Source organism: Cucumis sativus, chromosome 5 (genome assembly GCF_000004075.3).
Source record: "Cucumis sativus cultivar 9930 chromosome 5, Cucumber_9930_V3, whole genome shotgun sequence".
Classification (NCBI taxonomy): domain Eukaryota; kingdom Viridiplantae; phylum Streptophyta; class Magnoliopsida; order Cucurbitales; family Cucurbitaceae; genus Cucumis; species Cucumis sativus.
Window position 1 is genome coordinate 20167065 of NC_026659.2, and position 16715 is coordinate 20183779.

Sequence of the window (16715 nt, forward strand, 5' to 3'; positions counted from 1 at the left end):
CGATTTACAAGCTCCGATTGAAAACGAATGAGAAATAGAAGCTCTGATTGGTGTAGATGTCTTTGGACTGATGTTGGGAAAGAATACATTGAGGTCACCAAGGGTGATCTGCAGGTAAATTCAAAAGTGCATTAGTTTATCTGTAGAGACATACACATCATTATATAAAGAAAACTAACGTGTGAATTTAACACTTTTTCGTGCTTGATTTCAACTATCAAGCACTTATTAGATTTGTTGAGCAAATGCTTACATCTTTTAAAGAGTTCAGGGATGACTGTCACCGACATTTCAAACAATACAGCGACCCAGAACAGGAACATGCCAACCGACCTAACATATTGGTGGGACGTATTGAAGATTGACACTTCCTCTGCGATCACTACATGAGCCGTGCATTTCAGGTGAGATTTACAAATTCCAGTGATATATGTTATTTTACTTAATTTTCTTATCAGGCGTGTGTACTCTTAACAAATATATTTTCATGCAGGAGTAATCACAGACGAACAAGACTGTTAGGCAGAAGCAACCTTACTGTCATAGTAGTGGGTCGAAGTCGTTTCTACAACGACAACATGACCTTGTTGAAGAACGAGGTATACCAGTCGACCGACTTGAATTATTCAGAGAAACACACGCTCGAAGTGGAGAATTCATTTCACCTGTAGCTGCGAATGTGCATGTTAGTTTGAACTTGATTTTGTCCAAATTATGTACTTAACCCTTCTCTAATTCATAACTTGCATAAAAATTTATTTCTTGTAGAGTCAAATGTTGGCACTTCAGTCCTAGTTTACCCAAGAGGGTTCTCAGCCACTCTCTAATGATGATATTTGCAAGATTGTTTTGGGTAAGCATCCAGGCTACTCAAAAGGTCTTGGTTGGGGACCCAGGCCCAAGTCCCGCAAAAGTTCAAGTAGCAGTTCTTCGACCACTTCTTTACATTCTACGGCGGTCGAAGAAGATAATGCAATCCTCATTGAGCAACAACGACTAGAGATTCAAGAAACTAGATGCAACGTTTGATCATAATATCTAATATGGATTACACTATCATCGTACTAATTTTCAAGAGTCTCAGATATCCCAGATTGCGATTCATACCTAAAAAAAAGTAGTATCCAACCCTCAAACAATGCTGCAAACATGAAACATAAGTTTTCTTAGCCAAACAGAAAGGTAAATCAACAGGGCAGGTAATGGAATAGCAATGAAATTAATTTTTTTTAGAAACTAAAATCAAGTAACAGCCCCTAAAATACTAATAATTTTTCTGTTTTAGAGGTAGACTCAAAATATAACACAATTTTTAATATTAAACAAATAAAATGTATATACAGCATTCCAGATATAGATGAAGCATCCTCCTGTTAGAAAATGAACCAAACAAAAAAGAAACAAGTCTTAGTGTACAATCATCAACATCATGCAAGCAAAGAATCTGTCTCAAAGGAAACAAAGCCCTAGAAGAAACTAGGAGATTGATTATTCGTAATTGAAGTCTAGAAACGGCGGCGTCTTGGATTGAGATTTGAAAATCCAGCAAAACCCTGTTGGATTCCATATCCAGGGATGGAGCTTCGACCATCAAATCAAAAGACGCGGGAACCCAAGATATACAAGAAAATTTGAGTACCCAAACGTTCAAAGTTAAATTATTAATATCAGCTTTGCATGCTAAAGAACATCGTATGGATCCGTGGCGCAATGGTAGCGCGTCTGACTCCAGATCAGAAGGTTGCGTGTTCGATTCACGTCGGGTTCACTTTTCACTTTTATTTCATGATTTCTTATATATGAATAAACTTATTCGATTGTTGTACCTTTTAATAGCTACGCTGTATAAAACTACATTTACTTCTTTACTAAAATTAGTTGAAAAATAAACTATTATTAATTTATTTATGAATTATGATTTATGATTTTATCAAACTAGAGAATTAAATTTTAATTATAAACCTTATAGACTAAGTTATGTCCTTTTAAAAACTAAATTTGCAATATAACTTAAAATTTTAAATAATTCTTATTTTGTATTATTATATAATTTATAACACATTGCATAATACATATTATATTAAAAATGACATATTTTATTTCTAAATTTATTTAATATGACTCTACTTTTAATATGTAAATTTCAAATTTTGGATACAATATGAACTCATTTTAAATCTTACTTTTGTATTTAATATAAGTTAGATAAGAAGCGAGAAAGACTCCTTCATCTAAACCTAGACAAGGAATCTCCTTCTACAAACTTCTAAATAAAACTCTTACGGAGGACTCCTTCGTCTGTAATAATCAGCCTAAAAAACTCCTATGGAGAGGCCGGATCCTTAGATCAAATCTGTTTGATAACTCTCCATCTCAATGGGTTCTTCATAGTAGAGATAGGTCGAATGGGGCAGTGGAGTCCTACCTCACCAAAGCAAAAAATAAAGGTTTTGTGTAAGAAAGAGATAACTCGACCATCAATCCTTTTCCTTCTTGTTTGAGATTTTTTTCGTTCAAGAACCTTTGCTGTAAAGTGTTGCTACGTTGTCTGGTACACTGTTAATTCGTGAATATGTCATGTTAGGCTCTAACTATGCAACTAGAGTCGGCGACTAGGATAAGGTCGTACGATAAAAGGGGCATGATCCTACTTATGCATTGCTAACTTCATTAACTCAACATTTTAGTACATGTTTTTTTCTTTCTATTGTCCAATTGCAAGTGAAGAGAGAAGTTTCTTGGGTAAGGTAGAGTCGAATACAGAGAATTTGTGATCCTAAAGGGTCAATCATGTGTTCTAACCTCATGCGGTATCTATACAATATCATGATATGCACACAATATATTTTTATCCTATGTATTTACACTAATTAAGTGCAAGGGAGTAGCAAGATGAGGATGACAATGAAATGAAATGGAATGTGAACTCAAGTATTAGGCGATGAGATGCAAGAATATTTAACTAATTACTTGTAAAGCAAGAATAATTGACGCATCAGGGCCATACAAAGCATTTATTAATTTTAAATTTAAGGAGATTATCCTCTTGGTGCTTTCACCATACTTACTCACCTTTCGAGATCCAAATACTTAGATTTAAGAGATTATTTGTACATAATCTTTATGACTTAATCATAAGCAACCCATCCTAAATTAAGACGAGCAACCTCTTGATGCCTTCTCAGAACATACTTGCATTTCTGATATGTATGCTAAGGATAAGTTCGACGACAAGATTGCATCGCTACAATTCTTTTGTTGCTTGTTTAGCTAAATCCATCACGCATCAAGCGACAATAGTTAACACTGCCTTTTCTCTCAAATAAGACACGCCATTTACGGTCGCACTCAACAAGAATAAACAATGCACACATCTTGATTCTCTAGCGTAAACCTTCCTTCACCTTTTTCTCACATACAAGTTAGTTTGTATCTCCATTTTGCATCCATCTATCCCCCTTTACAGACTCTCTAGGAGTACATAAGTAGTTTTAGTCATGGTGCAGATTCTTTTATACTTTATTCAGTTAATTCTTTTATACCGTTCAATTGATATAACAAACTCTAGAACTAAGTTTGATATTAATTTCCTGTGTTCGACTCTGGATCACCCAAATAAACCTATTGTTTCACTTGTACTTGGACAAACAGTAAAAAAACTTGTACTCAACAAGGACTTAGTAGTTACGCGATAAAGAGGTACATAGTGAGTACTTCACATACAGTGATCATGACCAATGATTTATCGCAAAGAATTAATTGTGCATTTAGATAACCCTGAGTCCAAAGGAAAGTGAAAATACACATACCCACCAACAACTAGTAAACAAATAAGTTGTTCCCTTAAATGCCGACTATTTGTCTTGAATAACGAGTTCTCACCCATTCTTTGGTTCAAGAATGCAATCATGTGTCTTGAGTGAAATGTCCCATAGTTAATAAATTAAGATCATTGAAACATACAATTATAGGTCCATTAGGTCCTCTACTAGTTCACTAAACTTAAAACGATGATAATTAGCTTCGAATGATTTTGAAATGTTAAAAATTAGTTAATAAATTTTATGTTAATTGTATATGATACAATTAATATAATTATAATGTGCACAAATACATTACAATATGAAGTTAATTTTGAATAAAAATGAAATTTAAACTTTATAACAAGATAGTATTAATATTTGAGTAGGATTGAAAGAGTAAATTAAGAAAATATTTGAAAAACCACCCTTGAACTACGGAGTTTGTTACCATCGAACCGGAAGTTTTAATTTGAATGAATTAACTCAGTATATGAGTGTAGTTTCATAATTAATTGTTAGTGTCCAAAAAAGGGAAGGAAAAAAAATCAGAACGTAGACAATATGGTGTGTGATATTAAGTATCAAAATATCCCCTGAAAAGGCAAACAATATCTTTTATCTTCTTTACAATAATCCATCTTCTTCCCATAACATTAACACCCAAGAAATGGACGGTTCAGAAGGAGAAGAAGCTCGAAATCGAAATCCCGACGAAAATTTCCTAGTAATTAGAGACGACTATTTTGTTCATCATGAATCCCCTGTTTTCCCCCCATTCAGCACGAAGATTTTCCAGTGGTAACTGTTGAGAATCAGATAGCCTCCAGCGAATCGGAATCATCAGAATCATCCACTCCGGAGAGTTCGGATATGCGACTGAGAGCCGTTGTGGTAGAAGCTATTATGAGGGGTTGTGAGGTGGTTAAAGCGAAGGTGGTTTCTGGAATTGTTGGATTTGGATGGTATGGTGTGAGATTATGGTCTATTTTCGGGGCTACGGCAATGGCGGGTTTGTTGATTGTATTGTTGTTTTTGTTAAAGATGAAGGTGTGGCTGCCATGGCGGCCACGAGGTTTGGCTGTCCGTAGGGATAGGGAGGAGCCTTTGGTTCTTCTCCTTAAACACAAGGATGAGGTTCGTTCTTTAATACCTAATCATTGCCTCATAACCTTTCTTTTAACACTTTTGAAGGATACAAAATCTCGTGAGTGTTAAGGTTTGCTATCTAATTTCTTTTTCAAATGTCGAGTTTTGAAAACTTTCATGTATGTTTGTATTTACTGTTTAGTATTTGATTAGAATTTCCAAAGGATTCAATAAGGTGAGAACTATAAACAGAAATTAAGTACAGATTTCATAATTAACATTCCTTTACTTAACACTTCACTACTTCATTTTTGTTTGTTTAATCATAGAAATTAATTTACATAATTTTATTTTTCAGAAAATCAATGAACTCTTGGTTCAAATTGCCCAAATGAATGAAACACTCTCAGCTCGTCGAAAGGTCCCTGTTGTCAGAATTAAATGACAAATACAACCTCTAAAATGGTTCAATTCCTTGGAGGAGTTGGTCAATTTTTGATGGCATTGAGTTTATAATGTGTCCTTTGCAAAAGGAAAGTATATATTGAAACTTGTAATCTCAGTTTGTACATTTACTTTTCTTTCATACATCTTATATGTGTCTATATGTAACATCCAAATACTATACATTTATAAATTAACAACATTATTATACCTTTCTTCCCTGAGAGCAGTGTTTTGAATAACTTTAGAAGTGTAAAGTACAGATTTAATATTATCAGGCCAAATGTTAGCTGATATAGCTTAAGGAGACGACACCCTCTAATATTCGTCGTGGTATGTTTAATTGGAAAACATTTTCAAGTATTTAATTTAAAAAATAAGTTATTTTGAAAAAGAATTGAAGTGTTCCGCTAGAATGTATTCATATTCAATTACCATCGAACTCAGTTGGAAAAGATCCATCAAACAACCAATCGAATAAAATTTATAAACTACTATCCAATACAACCTCTACTACTGGGTAGTTTAGCACTAAGACTAAGTCATTCACAGTTCGTGCATAAAGAGATTTCATAAATATAAAGGATTAAATGTAACCTAATTTGAACCATGAAGTTTAGGAAGTAGTGGTAATCTGATGACCCACAAGCTCACACGTCAAGTTATATAACCTAGAAAATGGTCTATGACGCCAAGTATGAGATTTTAGCTATTTAAGAGTTGTTTCGACTTTATTCAAGGAATCGACTTCAAGTTTCAATTTTCAATTTTGAAAACACTAAAGAGTACGTTTAAGAGATCAAAGAGTTTTAGCATGTTGGATTTCATTAGTTAATTATGAAATTTTGTATAAACATCATCAAACTTAATTCCAAATTATTTTCTTCCATAAACAATCCTTTCCCATGCGTCCTAATTGATAACAAATCTTTTGAAACCAATTCAAGTAACATGGCTTTAAGCAAGATTATTAGAAAGACTTTCATTATTTACCTAAATATTCCCACGAGAGATTAACTACAGTTTAATGTTATAGATTCAATCAAACATGCAATCTATCTATTGAACATTTAATCTAACATTCTTTGAAGATCAATCAACAATAGCACAGTAGCATTTAGAAACCATGAAGTTCAACGATATTCATGATGAATTCTAAACATCAATCTAAATGTATAACCAAACATCAACACCCTAAAACTAGAGATTTTAGCCACTTATGACTCAAATATATATTCTCATACAAATTTGCATGCATTAAGTTTGAGAAGGGATAAAGAAGCAAAAAAATCTACTTTCGTGTTACTTTTCTTTTGATAGAATCCACCAATCTCCTCTCAGGTGGCACATTCGGATCTCGAATGAGCTCCAAGACTAATTCTTCACACTCTCTTATTTTTCTATGACAAACTCCCACTTTTAAGACTCAAGAATGTATGGCCTACTTTTAAGATTGTAATTTTCATAATATTGAAGTTGTTGAATTAGTTAACCATAATAACTATCGTATTGTAACAACTCCTCCACATAAATAAAACCTTCTGCCTTCGATCAGAGGAGAGATAGATTCATTGAATAAAAACTACCTCGTGATTTAAACCAATTGGTATCAGAGTCCCTAGAATCCATGGGACCAATGGCCATTCATCAATCGGTTGAACAGGTGGGCGATGGCTGGAACGGTCAACAACAAGAGGGCGGAAGCAACCCTCGTCCTCTCTCCAAGGACTTCTTCAAGGTGCTTGCATGCAGTGTGTTGAAGCTTCAATGGAGAGAATGAAGAAAACACTGAATGGAGTTCTTCAAAGGTTAGAAGCTGCAATCTTGTTTCAAGAAACCATGATCATAACCCGTGTTGATTTGCTAGAAGACAAAAGTGGGCGGTGGAGTTGATGTGACTTGACGAGAATGGCGTTGGCGCAAACACGATCAGAGGATAACGACAAGTTGAGCAGTAGGGAATGGGTAGTTCCCGCCTAAAAATACCTATAAATACCCTTCCACTCCACTAGATACATACACACGAAAAGAGGCACATAGAGACATATATATACAACTAGGAAAAACAAGTGACCACACTATATATAGAAGTTTATCCTTACCTACCTTTTCTTTGACCAAATTATATGTGAGCGCTTAGAGAGAGATTAGAGAGAGAAGTCCATAAGTCATTTCCCTACCTTATAAAAAAGTTATGCATAGCAATGCATTTTTCTGGTTAACTTCATTTCTTTCTTTCCTATTTTAATACTTTTTTTTATGTATTGTTTGAATGTTATGGAGTCCATAACTAAGAGGCCTACCCAGTGCCCCTCATGCATGGTGCACGTTGGTGTTTCCCGCACATCGTGTGTCGCACTAATCTCCAAGACAGTGTCATGCGCGTAGCTTGAGCGCGCATCTTGCCACTCAGCTGTGCCATGACCTTGTCATGTGCGTTCAATCTAACCCAAAATAACCTCTATGACTAAAACACGTGTCCATCTCACCTACACATGCATGACTCATGACCACTACCCAGTTACTATTTAATTTTCAAAATCATGACCCATCTTTGAAAAATCATAACTTAAAATCCATAACTTTTTTTTATAAAACTTCCTTCTACAAAGTTGCTCTAAAAGGTCTTAACTTTCTTACCTCAAATTGTAGAAGGAAAATTCCAATTAATGAGTCCTATAGCTCTCTGGAAGTAAACCTTGCTTAGAATCTTTTGGAAAATGACCTTCTCACCTTCTCTTGATCAAAACACAAACCTTCTTGATTTAAAAATAACCAACAACCCTCTTTCATAAACTAAACTCAATTATTAAACTTTCAAGACTAATTTGAGTGATTTTGCACGAGTAAGTTGTGAGAAATTGATTGTTGAAGCTAGCCTATTTATAAATTCTCTTGCATGTGATTAAGATGACACTTAATCTTGATTAGACTCACCTCTTAATCTCTTGTTAACAGCTTAGCATCTCCTCCACGTCCTCCTTGGTTGCACAAATGCATGGTGACATGGAAATGACACCTGGACTTACTTTTAATCAAATGCCCTTAACATGCCACATACTTGTCCTACTCATATGGCTAACCTCCAAGTCATCCCTTGGCTGCCTAACTTCCTCGCGTGATACCTTCTTCACTTAGCTAACCTCCCACACTTGGCCGCAAGCCTTTCTCACATGACACTCTTCCTTCGGTTAAATAACCTCTAAACACTTGCCACCAAGCCTTCCTTGCGTGCCATCAACCTTCCTCGCCCACCAACCTTCTTCGCATGGCCATATCTCTCGCCTAAATAACCTTTCATGGTGTTCCTCACGTGGTCCTTGGCCACCCAAAGACAAGCCTCAAACGCCCAAGCATCATCTTTTGGAGGTTAGTTTCCTTACTTTGGTCGCCTACTCCATAACTCATGCCTATCCTTAGAGGTTTTCAAGCCTCTCTTTACTGCCCAACGACACCCTTTTGGAGGTTACATTGCCTTCCTTTTTCGCCCACATAACCTCCAAACATCTTATTACCTAGTTTTGACACTTAATCAAAATTTCTCAACTTCTCTCTTATTCTCAAACCTAAACTTAAATTTCAAATATTTTTACCTTCTTTTTCCATAAATTTCATTTTCTCTTGTTTTTGACCAATCTTAGCAAATCCGAAGGTTAAAGAAATTTTGACTTTCACAGTGGTTGTGGTGGCGACTGTTGTGGTGATGATGGAGGTTGTTGATGCTTCCTTGCTTGAACCGTAGGGTCAAATTGCATCAGGGGACTCACCATGCTCTGAGGAATTTGAGGTACTGGGATGGTGCTACCACTAAAAGGTGTTGATACCTTAACCAAGTTGTGAATTGTGTATCGGACCTCACGACCAGTTCCTCAATCAAACCAGTCAGCATTTTCATTTTGCTCCCTTATCACTTGATTTTGTTCTCTGATTGCAAGAAGTTGTGTTAGGAGCTCATGATTCTGTGTTTTAACTTCGTCATTTCTCCCTTAAGTTAATTCATTTGTACCTCAGTTTTGACACTTGCATTGTCTACTATAAGCTCTAAGTCGCTAAGTTGTCCATGACTCTACAAGAGCATTTCTTGTAAATTACTTTGGCACTAGATTATGTCTTCAAATTCCTTCTTCATTGGTTTACATACGTAATGATCCAGGAATTTGAAGAGATAATCATCATCAACTTCTTCTTCGTCTTCTCTTACTGCCTCTTTTAGCTTGATGTTTTGTGAGCAAGTCTTTGCAGTTTGCTTTGGTAGTGGGGAAGATGTGTCTCGACATCTACCTGGGTTTGTTTCCTCTTCCCTTTGGAGTGAGTCATTAACAACATCCACTTGATCTTTTCTTGTGGGGAATAACTCAGGGCTAAGTGTCCCATCTTCTTGCTCTTTAAACGTGTCGTCAATGAACGCGGTTGGATCAGAAAAAAAATCTTGAAAAATGTCCTGATTCGATTATTTAGGGCTGAAGGGTTTATTTTGATTGGTTGGCTCGACGACAAGGAATTGAGAATTTTCCTTCCTTTTTATAGTTTTTGGTGGTATCCTCCTTCATTTTTAGACTCATTGTCCTTTTTCGTAGCCAAAATAGGAATTTTCTCCTAAATTGGTTCAAAGTTGGCTTGACTTGGCTTGAGGTTGATTAGTCCATCTTGGCCCCCATGGGCCACATTTCTTCGTCCTTGGGTTCTATTATAGGGCATTGTGCAACACCGTGGGGTGTTTTCAGCAGGCTTGGACTTGGATGGTTGAGAACAACCAAGCTTGCTTGGCCACTTTTGGCCTTTTCTTCCTTTGCTCTCTTGCCTTCTTTTCTCTTCATTCCATTTTGTTATTGTTCCCCGAATTCTACCACAACGGAGTGTAATATAATTGTCAATAGAAAATCACGAAGAAGACATGAAAAACTAGGATGAAATGGTGTGAAAAAAGGTTAAATTTGAAGTACAAAGAAAATAAAATAAGATTCAAGGGTCCATTCTATACCAAAAAAAAAAAAATGGTAAATTAGAATTATAGAAAAGAAAAAAAAGGGAATTGGCCAATAAATTATTTTTGTACAGAGGCAAAGTCCAAGAAATCTTAACTTCATTTCGAATTTCTCTAATTTGCATTGGCACCCATTATAATTCCTTAAATACTTAATTAGAACATTTAAATCATTTAGGTGAACTGAAAGCTGAGAGTGCGCCCACTAACAAAACACAACACAACACAACCCACCAACGACGACACCCCCAAGCTGAAGCCGAAACCAATACTCAAAATGGCGGTTTCTGGAGATCTCAGAGTCTCCGCAACACTCTGCTCTCACCATTCTCACCCTCTCCGCCCTTCTTTTCCTTCTTCAAAGGTCCCCAATTTCTCTTCTTTCTCTCTCTCTTTCTCCTTCTATTTGTGTACCTAGAATTTGGTGGCTGAAAGTTATGGGGTTCTGGATTCTGTGTTTAAATGCCTTCTTTCTTCCCCATTTCTTCTTTTGGTTGTATTGGAGGCCCTACCTCTGCACTTGGATTTTTTCCCATTGTTTTTATTTCCAGATTTCTAGGTTTTTCTGTGAACTGTAGCACCTTTTTTTCTTCACTTAGCTCCTCAATCGCTAGTTTTATTATAAATGCTCTAGTTCACACTTGGGGCTTAATTCCACGTATCCGATGTCTCTGCAGGACGAGTTTTCAGTGGCCGATAGCAATTGGATTGGCAAACATAAACCCCTCCTTATTTACAAGTTTTACCGTTTTATTCCAATTATAAATATACAGATCTTAGATGTTGTTCTTTGTGTAAGAATTATTGTGGGGGTAACCAAGATTGTGATCTTGTACTTGGGTAGACATAGCCAAAATTGACATTTTCTTCTGTTTTGTGAAGATTAAATTAGCTGGGACTGGTACGAAAAATTTGCTTTTAGGTGGATATCTGGATGGATTTTTCTTTCTCAGAGCGACTTTGTTCCTTATTTATATGCTATCTCAATGAAAAAAGGGTGCCTCCATAGCAGATTTCTGGATTTTTGAAAGTCAATGTTGGAATCGGAGCGTGGAGAGAGGGTGTTTTCATATAGTGTTTAGCATTGGTTATCCCTCCTAGAGAGAACTAATTTGGTTCATCTAGGAAGAGGCCACACTAAAATTCTCTGGTCCCAAAGCTTGGTAAGTTCACCTCTTAATTGGCGTTCCTTAATGCCACGCTCATGTCGCCTAAGCAGAAATACCCTTGGGTGATACATGTGTAGAAATTTATAATTCTTTATAAACTGAAGGTGTTTCTTTGTGGTTGGCTTACAAAAATCTGATACCCCAGAGAAGCTTTAAAAAAGATTGCTCGGTGGGTCTGTGATGATAGATTATAAGGCTTTTTCTAGAAATGAAATTAAAGAAATATTTGTCTGGTTGGCTATATTACCAGTGCTTCAAAGAAAATGAGTCCTTGGACGATCACTTTCTTCATTGCCCATTTGTGTTGAAAGGATGGGAGTTTCATTTTCCAAAGATTGAACTTGTCTTTTGAAGCTTTTGTTATGGGGTGCTGATAAAGGAAAGGCAAGACTCCGTGGAACTGTGAAGAGCTCGTATGGCACGGGGATAAATCTTTAGATTTTCTTAAGAGTTAATCTTCGCTTGATTGTTTCTGTAACAGCGTACGACTTATATGTTTACTGGTGTTGCTCCCCACCCATAGGAAATGCTTTTGTAACTAGGACCCTTTGATGATTATTAATGATTGGATAATAGGGAGATATATATTTGAGATTTCAGATTCACGGGTCTTGGACAGGTGGTGGCAAAACTCACCGGTCTAAAAAGGAACGGTCGATGGATGATGAAATGTGGGGTTTGAGGAAATTAGTAATGCAACTGTGGAAGCAGGAGAATAGTAGATGTTATGGTTATGACTGAAGTTTAATAACATTTTTATTTGTTGAGATTATGGTTTTGCATTCAAGGAAGGAGTAATATATTTTTTCAAATCATCTTGGGTAAAAGAATGAGGTTGAACTTAGACTTCTATTGTAAAGGGAATTGTTTCGGGAAGTAGATGTAGAATTTAGTTATTTAGATGGGAGATAATGATTAGCTTCCAAGAATCCAACTTCAGTTGTGGGATAAAGAAAAAGAGAAGTTGTAAAGATTAGCGAATTGGATGGAGTTTTAAGATTAAATTACAGATTTCATACTTTAAGAGGGAAAAGTCACGTGGAGAGTGGTAGATGGAGGAGGAGGACAATTGATTGGGATGAAATAGAACGAAAGATTTAAAAATTATCTAGGACTTCATGAAAAATCATATAACCATTTGATTTTCCATTGTTGCAATTTTTTATTGGCCACGAAGTTTCTTGAAATTGGAGATATCCTAATGATGGGAAGACTCTTCTCTAGATGTTTGGATGGGGATTCCTCTATCTTGCCCTTAGCTGTTCTTTTGTGCCTTCTATGTTCAATATATTTCTCGTGTTCTTATCAAATAAATTGTTGGGAGATCCACCTCCTAAAACTAGGTTTAGGACATAGTGAAGAATGTGAATACATGATGTAAAATCGGATTATTCCTTATCATGTTGTGGTGATGGATTACTTTTCATTAAACTGAACAAATCACACTGCACAGTTTCTAGTGAAAGTTGTTTTCATAAAAAAAAAAAAAAAGTATTTTGTCCTGTTCTGACAACTGTGAGATAGTTACACACTAGTGAAAATAGTTGGGATAGCATAGCAGTTCATTTCTATTTCATCTTCGAGTATTGTTCAAATGTAAATATTTGATAAATTTACACCGAACCAGAAGGAAAGTCATAGAGATGCAAGCCTAAGAAAAAAAATTCAAAAGCTCACCTTCTCTCCCAACTCTAACTTCTTAGTCTAAAATTGTCCTCCCATGTGTCTTAGCTTATAAATATTCCTTTGATTCTCACTACTTGCTGGCCTAATAACGAAGTCAGTTCGAACTCACTACTTGCTGGCTTAATGGGTTTCCCCATTATCTCCTGCTGTAGATATTAAAATTTTATCAATAACATCATGGAACCAGAAAGGGCACCGTCACAGATCATGCATCTCAGCATGAATCCTGTTCTTTAATTGAAACGACTAATTCATTGTCATTGGAAACTCTGCTAAAATTTGATTTTGAAACACTTGCACATGCCTTGCTACTTATTTCAGCATTTGTGCTTGCTCTTAGGTTGAATTCTCTGGATTTTCATGTGGAGGGCCTAGCAGTCATGAAGTTGCACTTAAATGGCGAAACACGGCAATTGATAGTCGCAATAGGCGTGGCATTTCACAGATAACTACTGGGAGCTCAGAAAGTTTTGAACTGTCATCAAAAACATCAAGTCAAGAAGCTGAAACCTTCCTTCTGAATGCCATAAACATGAACTTCTTTGAGCGTTTAAACTTGGCTTGGAGAATTTTATTTCCAAGTCCAGCATCAAAGAGAAACTCCAATGCTTTGATTGCCAAGCAGCGACTAAAGATGATCCTCTTTGCTGACCGATGTGCAGTTAGCGATGAGGCTAAACGGAAGATTGTTAGCAATATTGTACGAGCTCTATCAGATTTTGTAGAAATTGAATCGAAAGATAAAGTTCAGTTGAGCATGTCCACGGATTCTGATCTAGGAACCATTTACTCTGTCACGGTACCTGTGAGGAGAGTAAAAGCAGAATATCAAGAAGCAGATGAGAGTGGAACGATAACAAACATAGAGTACAAAGATAATGGAGAGACGTCTGGCTCTGTTGATGTGAGGTTTGATTTCTTCATTCCAGATTGAATGCATCTATGCTTTTTTGTATCAGTGAAATTGATAAATCATTTGTGTTTGAACAGTGGTAGTAACCAAAGCTTTCTTCTTTTGTATATAAATTGCATCGATTTCTGTCGAGGCGTCAGAGAATTGTACTTCATCTGAGATTGTAGTTGGATTTACTCTTTACCTTATCTTGCTGTAGTTATTTCCGTCTAGAAGTAGAACCCACCTTTACGCTTTGTCTCATCTTTTCCTATTCTTGCGTTCCAACTTTTTATCCATTGATTAAGATATAGTCTGATTCGAATCTCCATATTCTCTTTTTTTATTCTCTTTCAAAATCTTGATGGGGATAAATTTTACATTGTTTTTTTTGACAAATAACTATTTTAAGTAGTTGTCAAACACTTTAATGTTCAACACCGGTAAACAGATAAAAACGGAGATTTAGAACTCCACTCATTATCAAAATAGTAGCATGAATAAAAACAATATTAAGAAAAAGACATCTATTTTAGTTTCATGAGTTTTTACCTTCCCTCCAAAATATATAACCTTGTTTTTGTTATGCAAACTTTTTCTAGAAAATAGAACTAGAAAGTCAGATAATGAGATACACCAGAACATTTCAATTTTAGGACACCTTTTTTAGCATTCTTTCATCATAATCCAATCTAGATGGTACATTTCAATTAATAATAACAAAAAAAAATTGTATACGAGCTAGAAACCAGCTCGAAAAAACAAAGAGGGCTAGAAGAAAGCTTTCTAGTTAAGGAGAGATGTAAGATATATCATAACTGCGAAACATTAGATTTGCAACTTGACGTAAATAAAATAGTATGTTTTTTTTTTTTTTTGTAGCAGTTGCTTTAGTTAACAGTTGGGAGAATAGCTAAACAAGCAAAAAGATAAATAACTATGTAGAGAACATAGAAAGTTTTATTAACCTAGTTCGATGAACTCCACCTATGTTTAGAGAGCTATAATTTATAGCTCGAATAAGCAGATTTTATTAAGATTCAAACGAGTAGAACACTTTAGCAATATGGAAGATACTCTCTTTAGATCTAGTACTTTTTTTAGTTATAAAGAGAAACTAAAAATAATCATGTTCTCCCTAAATTATATTTGAATCTAATGAAGATGGTCAAGTTCATGTGTAGAAGTAATTGATCCTATATCAAATTATCAAATCTCTTATCTCGAATATATCTTAAGTTGTCTACGTTGGGATCAAACCATATTCATATAATATTTAAAAAGGTAACAACTTAGCTTTGCATAGAATGAGAAATCACAATCCCATTTCTCCGAAGAACTAACCATGCTAATGTTTAGGGTTGATGAATTTGCTCTTCTTTTGGAATCAATCCCTGTTCTTTGTCAAGTTGGTCTAAACGTCGATATCAAAAGCACAGCCAACACATTGACTCTAATGCTCACTCACCATTCCTCTCGTTTCGTTGCTGCTCTCCAAATGTCCAATGAATTTTTCAACCTCTTTTTCTGTGATGAGACTCTCCATTTAAGATTTTCCCTTGAAAAGTTTTATGTTATTATGTACCAAATGGAACTCCAAGATTATTCTTCAATGCACTTCACTATTATTCCACCATTAGATGCTGTCTTCCTTTCATTTGATCGTTATAATTCTTCAAGTAAGTTTGCTTTCTCCACCATCATTCTTACTTCATATATATTATTCAAGAATTAATCGTACGTCAATATGGTTTTCATTTCATTTTTTACTCTTGATTTCTTAACCTGCATTGGCTTCTATTGTTTCTTAGACTCTCATCTGTTAAAGCTTTTGAAAATAAGCTAAGTTTAATAATTATTGTCATTTTTATGTCCAATCTTGTTTTTTCTTTTGGTTTGAAAGAATCAAGAATCTTAGCTTGTTTTTCTTTTAGGATTGTTGATAATCTTGTTTCCTATTCAAGATCGAATCAAAGATCACCTCTTGGACTCAATTATATGTTTGATATAACTATTTTGTTTCTCTTTTAGTTTTTTGCTTTTGAAATTTGTGATGGTTTTATTAAGACATTTTTACTACAAACCTTTTTTTTTTGTATATTTTCTATTGATAATACATTGCATCGGGTCTCTTGCGTGCACTTCTAGTTAAAAAGAAAAGCACTTCGTTACTTTTAAGATCCATTCAATAACAATTTCGTTTTACACGGTTTATGCATAACTCAAATTAATAATAATTTTTTAAAAACCTTACTTTATGATGTTAATGGTCAAAACTTGACTAAACATGAAGATTATTACAAGGTAAGTGATTAAATTGTTGTAATTTTTAATATTAGGGAAAGAACCAAGAATTATGACGCGCCAATTGAATTTGTTACCTTACAAAGTGAACCAAGAATTGCGTATTGATTATAAAGCTTTTGTATCAATTGATTCAAAAGACTTCAAACGTGTTGTTTTGGAAATAAATGCTCATTCAGGTAATCATTTTTATATTCCAACTACATTCTTCCTTTTGAGATCATCCAATCTATGTTATTATTTGATTTGTAATTATAAATTGTCTTAACTCAATTAAGTTTTACTGTCTCTCTATTTGCCACAGTTTTTGTTAATTTATCAGATTCAGAAGCCACGTTTTCTAATGA

General features: G+C 35.1%; 2 protein-coding genes and 1 non-coding gene across 3 annotated transcripts; all 3 read left to right on the forward strand.

Moving 5' to 3' along the window:
- Window positions 1–1696: 1696 nt before the first annotated feature.
- On the forward strand, window positions 1697–1768 carry TRNAW-CCA. Its single transcript has one exon. It is a non-coding gene; the product is annotated as a tRNA-Trp (tRNA).
- Window positions 1769–4367: 2599 nt separating this feature from the next.
- On the forward strand, window positions 4368–5549 carry LOC116404051. Its single transcript, XM_031886229.1, has 2 exons — window positions 4368–4937; window positions 5248–5549. The coding sequence occupies exons 1-2, from the start codon at window positions 4674–4676 to the stop codon at window positions 5332–5334; spliced, it is 351 nt and encodes a 116-aa protein (XP_031742089.1). The 5' UTR covers window positions 4368–4673; the 3' UTR covers window positions 5335–5549.
- Window positions 5550–10474: 4925 nt separating this feature from the next.
- On the forward strand, window positions 10475–14328 carry LOC101205584 (cell division topological specificity factor homolog, chloroplastic). The gene is made up of 2 exons (XM_004143728.3): window positions 10475–10681; window positions 13513–14328. The coding sequence occupies exons 1-2, from the start codon at window positions 10595–10597 to the stop codon at window positions 14104–14106; spliced, it is 681 nt and encodes a 226-aa protein (XP_004143776.1). The 5' UTR covers window positions 10475–10594; the 3' UTR covers window positions 14107–14328.
- The last annotated feature ends 2387 nt before the right edge of the window (window positions 14329–16715 follow it).

What these genes read in the sequence shown, in the direction of transcription:
- LOC116404051 (XM_031886229.1), top strand. Translation starts at nt 4,674, where the DNA reads ATGCGACTGAGAGCCGTTGTGGTAGAAGCTATTATGAGGGGTTGTGAG. An exon ending in TCCTTAAACACAAGGATGAG is followed by an intron (nt 4,938 to 5,247) that starts GTTCGTTCTTTA and finishes TTTATTTTTCAG; the next exon opens with AAAATCAATGAACTCTTGGT.
- LOC101205584 (XM_004143728.3), top strand. Translation starts at nt 10,595, where the DNA reads ATGGCGGTTTCTGGAGATCTCAGAGTCTCCGCAACACTCTGCTCTCAC. An exon ending in CTTCTTTTCCTTCTTCAAAG is followed by an intron (nt 10,682 to 13,512) that starts GTCCCCAATTTC and finishes GCTTGCTCTTAG; the next exon opens with GTTGAATTCTCTGGATTTTC.